Consider the following 11,899-nt stretch of genomic DNA (forward strand, 5'->3'; position numbering starts at 1 on the left):
AAGAAAGAAGAGAGGCTAGTTTGTGAAGAAAGAAGACAGCTGCTCTGTACTTCGTTAAGGCCCAGGTTCCCCCTCTCCATGACTTGGTGGGAGGCAGCCAGAGAGTGGGAACACATTTCTGCTTGCAAAGGACACTTACTCTAAACCAACAGATACAGAAATACATTATTGAGTTTCTTTGAGAGATGAACACTTGTGAGTTTTAGTAAAGGTATGTATTCTTTTCCTTGCCCAAGAATACCTTTTCCATTCATTTTTTATAACTTTTAAAATTTTATGTTTTTTCCTTTCCCCCAAAAAACACAGCGAGATGGGCAATGCGAAACCTTGTTCTTTTATATTAGTTTGTCCCAAGCTCACAGCATCACTAAGAGCTCCTCGCTGCCTGGTACTCTCCCTCTGCTCCCCACCCCTCTCTGATTTGGGAAACTCCCTGCAATTGCCCTCCGGCTGCTTCCTCACCAGCACCGTGACAAGACACAGAGGTACGAGCTCAGACCCAGAACACACGTGTGCTGCACCCAGGCGGGTAAACGCGGCCACCTGGTATCGTATGAATGCATCCGTACAGCTCCTGTACCCAAACTGGCCGATTTGCCCCCTCGTTGTGGGGCTGCACAAGTGGAGCCAGCATGGAGTTGTCCTCCCCCCTGGCAGAAACGTGCCCGGGCAGCACGCACATCCCCCCTCCCTGGCAGCGCGCACACACACACGCACCCGGCAGCACAAACACACACCCCCTCCCTGGCAGCACACACACACATCCCCCCACCCCCGGCAGCGCACACACACACACACACACACCCCTCTCCCCGGCAGCACACACACACACACGCACACCCACACACCACCCTCTCCCTGGCGCTGCGGAGCCAGAGCTCTGCTCCTCCTGCTGCGTGGCGTCGCCCGCCGGCGCCCAGCCCTGGCATGCCACCCGGAGATGCGCAGGTGGGAAAAAAGAAGGTGCGGCTCAAGTCAGGAGCAGGAACATCTCCAAATCCTCCCGTGCTCACGTGACAGTCAGTCCATGAAGTTACATGTCAACAGTTCCTCTGACCTGCCACCGCTCTGGGCAAGGCGGGCCAGACACCTCACTTTGCTTCCAGAGATTTCCAAAGCCCTGCACACCATTTTTGAGCCCATCTACCCTTAGCTTTCTATCCACTAGTGACCACCCTTTTCTCATCAGCCATTTCAGAGCAGAACCTAAAATGCATAAATCATCCAAAACCATCTCTGACAAAGAATAGGAAAGTAATCTGAAAATAGCTTTACCTAACTATTTGAGGGGCCTGCATGGTCCCAACATTAACTATAAACTGCCCATCTCTCAGTAGCCACCTTATTCTTACCTCAGATAAGGTTCTTCACAGGTTCTCAGAGTACACCTAGTTTTCAGGCCCTAAATCCACTTTCATAAATAACATGCGGCAGGCCTTAACCACCCAGAAAAAAAATACAATTAATTCACCCCTACAACTTCAGTTGTCAAAATCTCTCAGTAGGATTTCAGGATTAAGCAGTAATCCTTGCTTTTGGAGCCTGCTATTCTATACCGTTCTCATAAAAAAAATCCTATGATTGCCACTAATGGGATTTTACAACTGACCTTATAACAACTGAGCAGCCACCAAGGAGTCTTCATCCTAACCCTGGATTCTGGACTTAGTCTTCTTAGTCTTTATCTTCTGTTTTCTTCAATCTTAACTCCTACCATAACCTTCTAACTACGAACAGATGATCCCTGCTGACTTCAAAACTAGCTGTTGACACATACTTTCACCTCGCTTTGCAGAAGCCAACAATAAATCCACCCCTCATGCCTGTTGCCTATAAAACACCTATACCACCCTTCAGGGAACTGGGCACACGCTAGCATGATGGCTGATATGAGTAGGATAAAAGATGTCTAACAAGTTCTGTGGTGGGTTTTGGGTTAGGGTAACCTTAACCCTAAGGTCTAGCCTAAGCCTAACTCCCACTTTAATGATATTCTAATATCACCTATTGAGGAATAACCATAAGTCATTCTGGCTCTCCTAGTATCTGTGAGCCTTAATGGATCTTACAACACTTAGGACCTGTCCATTTGTCCCCAGAGTCCTCTGTTTGCTCTCCATGGCACCCCAGAGCCCTCTGTTTGGGCTTTGGTCATCTTACAACCCCTCTGTTTTTCAGTGTGCCCCTCTGTTAGTTGTTTGAGCCCGCCTCTTCAGTCCACACTCCTCTGAAACCTAAGCCCAACTCCTAACGTTTGGTTGAGCTGAATAATTATGGAATGATTTTCAGCTGGAAAGCGGTAATGACTGAATGACCATCAGGAAAAATTGCACTGCCTGGAAGTGCTGCCAAAGCACCAAAGGGGTTTGTCATGGCTCACGTAAGTGTGCAACCAGGAGAGCTGACTCCCAGGTACACAGAAGCTCTTTTATATACTGGCACCTGTATCAACCACATAACCCCCTCTACTTTGGTTTATAAATCCTAGATATTGACTTTTGTTTAATGAATGAATTGCAAGTTCTTTTCAAGTTGCCTTCTGCTTCCAGCAACTTGAGATATAAGAACGTGAAATTATTCAGAGGCTCAAAGCAAAATGATAAAAAGGTAACACTACTAGCTTCGTGCATACAGGATATTTGAAAGTGTTAGTATGTTCAATTTACATCCACTGCAAGGCTGCTCTGTCCCACGAGGTTAGTATATTTTTTAGGATAAATTATCATTCATGTCACATCTTGCTGTATATTCAGTTTAGATTGAAATTAACAGAGTATCTATATTGTCCATCATGTTTCTATTGCTGATACCAATTTCTAGTCCCAAGATCTGTTGGGGTTCCATGCTTTGTTATTGTAGTCCCCTTGTTCGATATCTGAATAGTTAAACTGATTCAGAAATAGCCACTCCATCTCTTGGCAGCATCTGATATAAACACTCCAATAGTCAGGAGGCGCGGGGTCCCCCTGTGCTACTCAACCGTCCGGTTACTCCTGAAGTCACCAAGGATAAGCTGTGTTGGAGATCCGTTTCCCTTAAGACCAGGTTTCACACAGCTGCCCTGGCCGTGCAGGTGATGGCTGATCGTGCCCCAGGGACCAGTCACGAAGGAGGTGCTGGGTGCGTGTGAGAGGTGTCACAAACCACCCGCCTCGTGGAGACATGGGGGCCGGGGCATCCCTGATTTTGGACTGTGTTTGCACAGCAGACTGAGTGGGCTATGAACCCAGGTACATGGTTGATTTTGATATGTTAACGTGTTCCTACAACGACCTTTCTCATTACTCATACGCATATTTCATTTTACGGGAAAGGAACAGGTTTCTTTCTTTTTCAAAGGTAGCTTGGAATTTTTAGTCCCTTAGTTGTTGAACATAAGGTGGATTACAGCTTAAGCCAACAAAAGCAATTAGAAGTTGTTTTTATTTCACTCTGTTTCTTTCCTAACTTTATTCTGACCCTCCCTTTGGGGTCATTTATTTCTCACATTAGTTAGTAGTTTCTCCCATTTGGGGATTTGGTAGTTTTAGTGAAACATCTAAAGGAGAAGACCAAGCAAACTCTCTCCTTTTTTGGCTAAGAATGTTCGTTCTGCTAATATCTGAATATAAAAACAACCTAATTCTTGGGGCAAAAGCAGGGGACATCCTCAGGGGATTTTTCAAAGAGTTTATCTGCTCCTAGGCCTGTTTGAACTTTTCAGGAGAGACTGTTTAAATCTCAAGAACGGATTTTCACTTTGCACGGCTGGGGGTTTTTGGTAGAATAAACTCAAGATACAGTTTTTACCGAGAGGAATGGATGTATGAGACTAACTCAATGATGTGGCTATTTTCTTTGCTCTGTGGTTTCTTTCTTTCTATTTTCTTCGTTCTGTAAATTAGTTTTCCTTCCTTCCTTCCTTCCTTCCTTCCTTCCTTCCTTCCTCTCTTCCTCTCTTCTTTTTCATTCTCCCTCTCTTTCTTGCTTTGTTGTTTTCTCATATTAAAAAATATAATACAAATTTACAAATGAACTTGCATTATTTTAGATGGCATTTCGTGGCACAGTTCTAAATTTGAGATTTTTCCTTCTTCAGATCTTATCATCCCCAAATAGATTTCCTACTCACTTCGTATTTGTTTGTTTAAACTATGTCTCTTGGTATTGTAGCAGCTCAGGACAACTTTCCATATACTGCCATTCAGTTCCCACAAGAGTTAACTCCCAGGCTTTCAGCTAGATGACTTGCCAGTTGCTGAGTGATGCCATTTGAAGCACAGCCTCAGAGGATGAGCCTGGGGCCCTTTGCTTGGCATGCCTCAGACATCTGGAGCAATGGGAGAACTGCACACTTCTTTTTGAGGGAGTCATGGTCAGAGTCACTGTTTGCTCCCCCTCCTTACCAGAGGCAAATGATTGCAGAAGGTAACCTTCAGCTTCTTCAAGGAAGTTCTTCAACAGCTTCAGGGAAATCTGAACAGACCATGGATGTATCTGGAAGGAGAGGACTCTTTCCGTTCTCATCTCTGAATGCTCTCACGTGGGAATGACTGAAGTAAGTTGAGAAATTTTTCCTCTTCATTTTACTCTTCAGACAGAAATACCCCATTTATATAGAGATACGAATGAAAAACTTTCTTGAGTCTTTTCATACTGCTCTTTTTTTCCTTTCCTATTTGTTTTAACACTTGAAGTAGATAGCTTCTCCTCTCCATTTCTCCTGTGAAGCTTCCAGTAGCACAGTGTTTGAGCACCTTCCCTCTGCAGTTTTTGCAGAACACCGCTTTTGGGAGGCTTGCCGCTCATTCTGGTCACTGCATTTACTTGTTGCATTCACCCTCACTTCTCTACCACATTTCCAGCTATGTTCTTTGTTCCCTCCGACCGACTCGGTCTCAGACGGTGGCATGGTCAACATCCAGGTGGGATCACCATTAACATTTTTGTGCGGGTTTAAATGCAGCAAGCCTTGGGGCTTCCCGGGTTGCTTACCGAATACTCTTTTTTAGACTGTGATATTTATTGTGTCTTAAGAAACTGGTTTGAACCCAGGAAACCCAGAGCTCATAAGAGAAAATTTATGACTGGGGGAATGGCTCTGTTTAAATAATCATGGCAAAAGTTAGCCCCAGTAAAACTTATTTACTTTGCATTTGATGTTCTTAACTGCTTGAGGATATGGGTACATTCCCATTATGGCACGTTAATGAACAAAGCTGCTTATAAGGATGAACCAAGTCAGCTGGGCAAGCTTACTGCCAAGAGCTCGTCTCTGTTAACATCAGTAAATCAGCAAGGGTCCTGAATGGGACTCTGTATCACCGCGGGGGCAGCCGGGAAGTTAACAGGGAAGGGGGCATGAAATATTCATCTGAAAATCAGCTGAAGCCAATGGTGCTAATTCTCTGTTATAAGATAAAAGAAAACATACAAAAGGAGAACTTGTTCCATAACTCGGCAAAACAACAGTTTTAACCATTGTAACAATGACAGGGAACCTTAACAACTACTTCTCCTTGCGATGGGTTGGACTTGTAATGTTTACAGGATATTGCAGTTGTGCTCAGTGTTCGGAGTGTGTAAACATGGTTAAATTATGTTATGCTATGATAAATGACATTTTAAGCTGGTCAAAACTGACTATCTCAAAACGGTGGCATTTTGCTTTCCCTCCACCTCTGTACTCGGAGGGAATACAATGCTGAGTAACTATATATTAAAGCCCTTCCTGGTAAAGAGATGTTGGTATCATTTTTTTTTTTTAAAACAAAAAAACTTGTGAGCAAAATTAACTTGAAATACATATGTTTAACTTAAAATTAATGTCATTAGCTTCAACGGGAGCTGAATAGACCTGTCTGGGAACAATCACGGGCTCTAACAAGAATGACCAATGCTATCTGTGACCACCGTGTCATGAAACTTTGCAAAGTGATGAAGACGTTGCTTGTCCAAGAGCTCTTTGAGAGTATCTCTTTAGCTGTGGTTTAGCATTCATACGCTGAACCCCATAGAGAAGAAAGCTCAGGATTTCTGCTAGCATGATGGGCTTAGCAATCTTTAATATTGCCAAGAGTAGTTCCAACTGGGTTTCAGCTAGCATCCGTATATGAAAGCTGGTTTTCCTTTTGCTAAGGTTTTCAGATATGACCAAAACATGAGGGTCCACAAAACAGAAAGAAAAAGGGGAGGGGAGGAGCACACAATGCTCACAGTATATTTTTATACATATTTGCAGAAGGAAGAGCTGTGCTATCCAAACTTGACCTTTCCCAATGGATGAGTCAAACGTAACGTTTCATCCCAGCGAAGGCACAGAGAACATCTCAATGCACAGAAACATTTCTACACAGGAAAGGGTCTGGGAGATATTGACCCCACTTTGGGTAATTATGATCATCTCCTTCCTGGGTTTTTGTGAAAATGGAATTGTCCTCTGGTGCCTCTGCTTCCAGATCAAAAGAAACCCATTCACTGCGTACATCACACACCTGTCCATTGCTGACATCTCCTTACTGCTTTGTACATTTATTCTGTCAATTGAGTACATTGCTGGTTTTGGATTTGCATATGGTTTTTACTATTATATAACCACCACACTATCTATTGTCTTCCTTCTTGGCTATAATACTGGTCTCTATCTCCTGACAGCCATCAGTATTGAGAGGTGTCTGTCTATTGTTTACCCCATCTGGTACCGATGCCACCGGTCACAGCACCAATCGGCAATTGTGTGTGCAATTCTGTGGACTCTGTCTTTTCTGATGACAGTAGCCGAATACTTAACATGCAAAGATGACTCAACGAAGGAACAATTTGACGATGGCAACCATTGCCAAGCACTGCTCATCTTCACGTGGATCCTGACTTTCATGATTTTCATTCCTCTAATGATTCTCTCCAGCCTGATCTTGGTTATCAGGATTCATCGTAACTCCCTGAGACCTCATTCGTCAAAGCTCTACATCATCATTGTTGCCACCGTCATTGTCTTCCTCATCTTTGCCATGCCTATGAGGCTGTTGTATCTTCTGAATTACCACCACTGGTCGTCTTTGCTCAGCCAGCAGAACCACGTCACCGTTGTTCTCTCCACCGTTAACAGTAGCATCAACCCCCTTGTTTACTTCTTCGTAGGAAGCAGCAAGAAGAAGAGGTTCAAGGAGAGCCTCAAAGTGGTTCTTAGCAGAGCACTCGCTGATGGGTTGCGGCCGAGAAGCCAGGAAGTTGGCATGAGTTTGGATATAGCTGAAACAATTTTCTAAAGTTGAGGGGGGAAACTCTAGGGGCAAATAATTGGACTTGGAAGTTTAATAAACCACTGCAAAACTAAAAGTATTTTTCTTCCATAGAATGTAAAAAGAAGTGGTGAAATGGTACTGTTATCTTTGGTGGTTGAGCAATGGAAAAATATGGACTAGAATAAAGATAACTTTTATTTGTATTTTCTTAATTATTCAAACACATGCTACATCCTGATGTGACTATGTCAGTCAAAGATACCACAGTGGAAAAGAGACAGGCCAACAGAGAATATAAAAAAAGGACACAAATATATGTTATAAATAGTGTGACATTTAAACAAGCACTGAGCACCCATAAATGCTATTGAAGTCATCAGGGCCTGTGTGTATTTGCATTTTTAAAAGTCAAACCCACTAAACGCAGGATTTATGTTACATACTGGGATTTAGTTTCAACTGTTTCCAGCTTGTTTAAGTGCACAAAAGAGCTGCTCCCCAGGGGAAACAGAGGAAGAAATCCACGTATGAAAGTAAGTCCCCATACGTACCCACAAACATACAGTGTAGCTTTGGTCTAGCAAGACATTTAAGAACATGCTAAATGGTCAAGCTCCTCTGTGGTTAAGGGGCTACTTCAGAGCCTCTGTTCAAAGCGCCTGTTGTGTAATTTCCAGTGACATCAACATTTCTCTGGGTCCTTGGACAATTTGGTACCTGACACACAGGAGTAGCTGGCAACATAGGGATGTTGTCAGCTCACTGAGGGCATCTGCCCTAATTAAGAAGGGTGGAGCTGGCTTACCCCAAAATGTCAGTGTTCCTGTAGGTTTAGTTATTCAAGGAGTCTGTGAGAAAGTCAGTCCCAACACTTGCCACGTATTGAGTACTTAGCTGTTCTCTGGAAAACGTATATTCTCCATGAGGTCTATCTGTTTTATAACAATCGGGTTTGGATGAACAGAAAACCAGAGAGGTGCCTCCCGCAATGCACGACCGGGGCTACACCCCAGCCAGACCATTCCAGCTGACTGCCTCCTTCTGTTGTACGCCAGGGTACCGGGGATGGTATTTTGTGGAGTTTAATTCCCAGGGCTACTCGCCCAACTATAGCCAAGCTGCAGAGCAGAGAGGAAGACAAGAGCAAGGAGGGGATGGGGCTAGGTCAGGCTTACCACACAGAACATGGGGGGTCTGGGCAGTCAGAGAGCTGTGGCACTTTCAAGGAGGCGTCTGGGAGATGCATTTGCTTCTGGCCCGCACACAGCTCCAAATTCAGCGGGAACCGAGACCTCCTGCCACAGGCAGGAGCAGCATCTTCAGCTTCCCGCCAAGTTTCCATTGGCACACTTAATAGCTAACTGGGGAAAGAAAAATACAACCTACCCCTCCTTTGTTGAAAGATTGCCAGTCCTGGAATAAGGAAGATGGTAGGTTAAGACTGAGGATTGGATGGGAATTCACATAGAGAAGAGATCTCAGAAGAACAAATATTCCTTCTACGCATGTGCCCTTTTCTCCTCACATTAAAGTGTTGCACTGTGTCACTGCAGAAAAGACTCGGGAAAAGGAAGAGGTTACCCTTACATCTTCCTAATTCCCTCACTCCATTGAAATCTTTATCTATGACAGCCCCTCCAATTGTCCCAGCTTTTCTCTTTGAAACTCCAGTCCCAGGCCAGCCGCCTGTATTGATTCAGGTGGTAGATGAGTGCAGCCTGCTCCTCTCTTTGGGCAGTGTTCTACTGTACTGCTGGAATGAAAAATCAGCCGAGCAGCTCCCCGTCGCCGATGGCAAGCACAGGATATGGCAAGCAGGGCTGCGGACACCCTGGGGGGGTCAGGGGCAATGGGTGTGTGGGATGCCCGCATACACGTGGCGTGTGTGTGCATGCACCTGCTGGGGGCTGGGGGGCTGTTGGGGAATTTGTCAGCACTGATAAATGCCATACACTTGAATACTAGCAGAGATCTAGCCCAGAAAAAAACCAAACCAGAATCTTCTCTAAAGCCATTCCCCACCCATACCTCAAGACCCTTTACAATAATCACATGGAGAACCAGAGAGAGGAGCAAATCTGTAACCCCACACGTAATGCAGCTCTCTCAAAGTGATTCAGGTGAGAGAAGGCATATTATTTACAGTGCTTAAACATACCCAATTATGACAGTTCCGGGTTAAGGATCACTATGCATGCAGCCAGGGCAGTAGATCTGAAGAGGCCATAATACACAGCAGGGCAATTTCAGTGCTCCTGAGCTGAACAGGTGCTCTAGAATTTTTAACTTCTTACCCCTTTTCACCTGTGTCTGACCATGCCCTCAAGTGTTTCAGAATTTGGACAACTGTCCGTAGATCAGTTCACAGAGCAGACAAAATTAACATTCATCATGAGATGAACATCCAGAAGAATGAATAAGAGTGAACAGCTAGTAGTTGAAAAGTGATTAATGTTTCCCATTCCACAGATAAAAATACCTTAGGGATGTTCTTTCTTCTTTATCACAGCGCCTGATGACTCTTCTCTGTGCAGACAAGGCTGCAGTACAAGGGGAACAGACAAGCACATGATTCCATGATTTAAAAAAAAAAAAAAACAAAGAAGGAAAATGTGACACTTCATTTGTTGCAGAACAAGAATGTGATTCTCCGCCAGCCTGCATTTTTAAAAATGATTTGCACCTGTGGGAGAGGGTGAAATAACCCTGTGTGGATCAGGTGGTGTTAATAAGCACTTTGCAGTGGCACACAAAAAGAAAGATTGTCTTGTGGGTAAAGTACTAGCCATGGGTTCTGTTTTAATGCAGTCTTGGAATCTAATTTTTCTGCCCCTCCCTTTCCTGCCCATAAAATCAGGATTATATTAGTTTGTTTCCAATGCTGTGCCTTCACATTTACACTACAGATATAGCAGCTATCTCTTGGTTATCTCTTCCGATGTCCAGGACTCAATTTTGCTGTGCAGTCAAGACCAGGAATTGTTCATGGAAGAAATGCCTAATACAGTGCTTACTTTATTAAAACTCTCTTTATCATGGTTCTGTTCTACTTGATACTAATGAATGTTGTGGGATATAAAGGTGTGGTCAGAAATGCAGAGAGGGAAATCACCTCTTTCGGCGCTGCACAGAGGTTTTTTTGCTGTCATAGCTCCCCTCCTGGGTGGAGAGGATGACACGGGGCAGGATGCTGCACGGGTTCAGGTCCAAAAGGATGTGATGAGTTTATGCAGCAGCTTTTCTCTATAACTCACAGACTTTGTGAATGATCCTTGTGAGAGCAAGAGCAGAGGGGTGAGGAAGAACATACCACCCAGTTTACTTCTAGCCTGGAGCTTTGCCTGGGAAATCCTCTAAGGGAAGCTCAAATACTCCCCAGTTGTACTGGTTGCTGATGTACGACAAAACCTTCCCTTGTTCCCATTCCTAGCAAGAGAACAGTACAAAGGCACAGCATTTCCTGGTATAATGCCTCAGGTCACTTTCTGGGGGGAGGACAGGAAGGACAGTTCAATTGCAGGGTCCTCAAAAACTATCCTAGATAGATCTCCAGCAAGGTCCGAGGTAATTTCATCCTCCTGTGATGCTTGGCTCTGTACTCCTTTCGAAGCCCTCCCACTCTGCCAGGGGGAGGGTGATCCACACCCCGGGTTTTATGAGCAGAGAGATTCAGTACAAGGGATCACATATGGTCCTGTACCATGGACCCCTGACAAGAGAGACCGTTTGGAACCTTAGGTGACTTCCATCCTCTGCATTCTGCAATTCTTCCCCTGCGCTGCTTTCTTGACCTGCAAATACCCACAGCCCTTAGCCTGTTACGCTAGACCTGGGCTGTGTGCTCTGGTCCTTGCGGTGGGGTGTGCACCCCTTCGGTGCCCGCAGTGGGTATCAGGGTGAGACCCAGCTGAGTGCCCACCTCTCCTCCCCCAGCACCGCCTGGTTTCCAGCAGAAAGGACAGCTGTCTCAGTTACCCCTTTAGTTCAAGCAGTGGCATTCATGGCCTGCTGACATTGCCATGAGGACACCGGTCAGCAGAGGGTGTTTTCAGGTGGTACCTCGGTCAAGGGAAAGCAGAAAATCTGTGTGAGCTTGTGTGCAGCTACCACAATATGCTGCCTGCCACGTGTGTGCTTTGCTGCTTCTCTTCCTAACTCCATGCAGAAATCATTTATTAAAATCCACTACTTGGAGCTTCTAGCTACCTATACAACAGGAAGGCCAGTTTGCTTTCCATTTTGGTTGCCTGGGTGCTTATGTGATGTTCACATGGAATTATTGTGCTTTTCCAGTTGACTCCTACAAGCCTAAAAGATGAAGCACCAGGATCCACATTCAAAGAAAAGTATTGTGGGTGCAAAACTCTGAATTCAAAGAAGCGGTACTGAGATGAGGTAGCCTGCATGATTCTAATACTTCTGCCTTGCATATAATAATCGAATTTTCAATTATATGATTACATCCTATTTTTTTTTCCAAACTGGACTCCCCCCTAATTAAATGCACAGAGTGGAACTGCTGCTGGTATAATAAATATTTCTAGAATCTTTGCTTTAGGTGTTTAGTTGTTTCAGAAATATGGAGAGTAGGATAGGAGAGGGAGTGGACATGGCAGTGTCCATCTGGCCCCAAATCCTATCTCCAGCAGTGGTCATGAGCAAATGCCTACAGAGAA

At 44.6% G+C, this 11,899-nt stretch overlaps 1 protein-coding gene across 1 annotated transcript; it reads left to right on the forward strand.

The window, feature by feature from the left end:
- Nucleotides 1-6,257: 6,257 nt before the first annotated feature.
- On the forward strand, nucleotides 6,258-7,247 carry MAS1 (MAS1 proto-oncogene, G protein-coupled receptor). The gene has a single exon (XM_054822199.1). The coding sequence runs from the start codon at nucleotides 6,258-6,260 to the stop codon at nucleotides 7,245-7,247; it is 990 nt and encodes a 329-aa protein (XP_054678174.1).
- Nucleotides 7,248-11,899: the final 4,652 nt, after the last annotated feature.

The sequence above is a fragment of the Grus americana genome, chromosome 3, assembly GCF_028858705.1.
Source record: "Grus americana isolate bGruAme1 chromosome 3, bGruAme1.mat, whole genome shotgun sequence".
NCBI lineage: Eukaryota > Metazoa > Chordata > Aves > Gruiformes > Gruidae > Grus > Grus americana.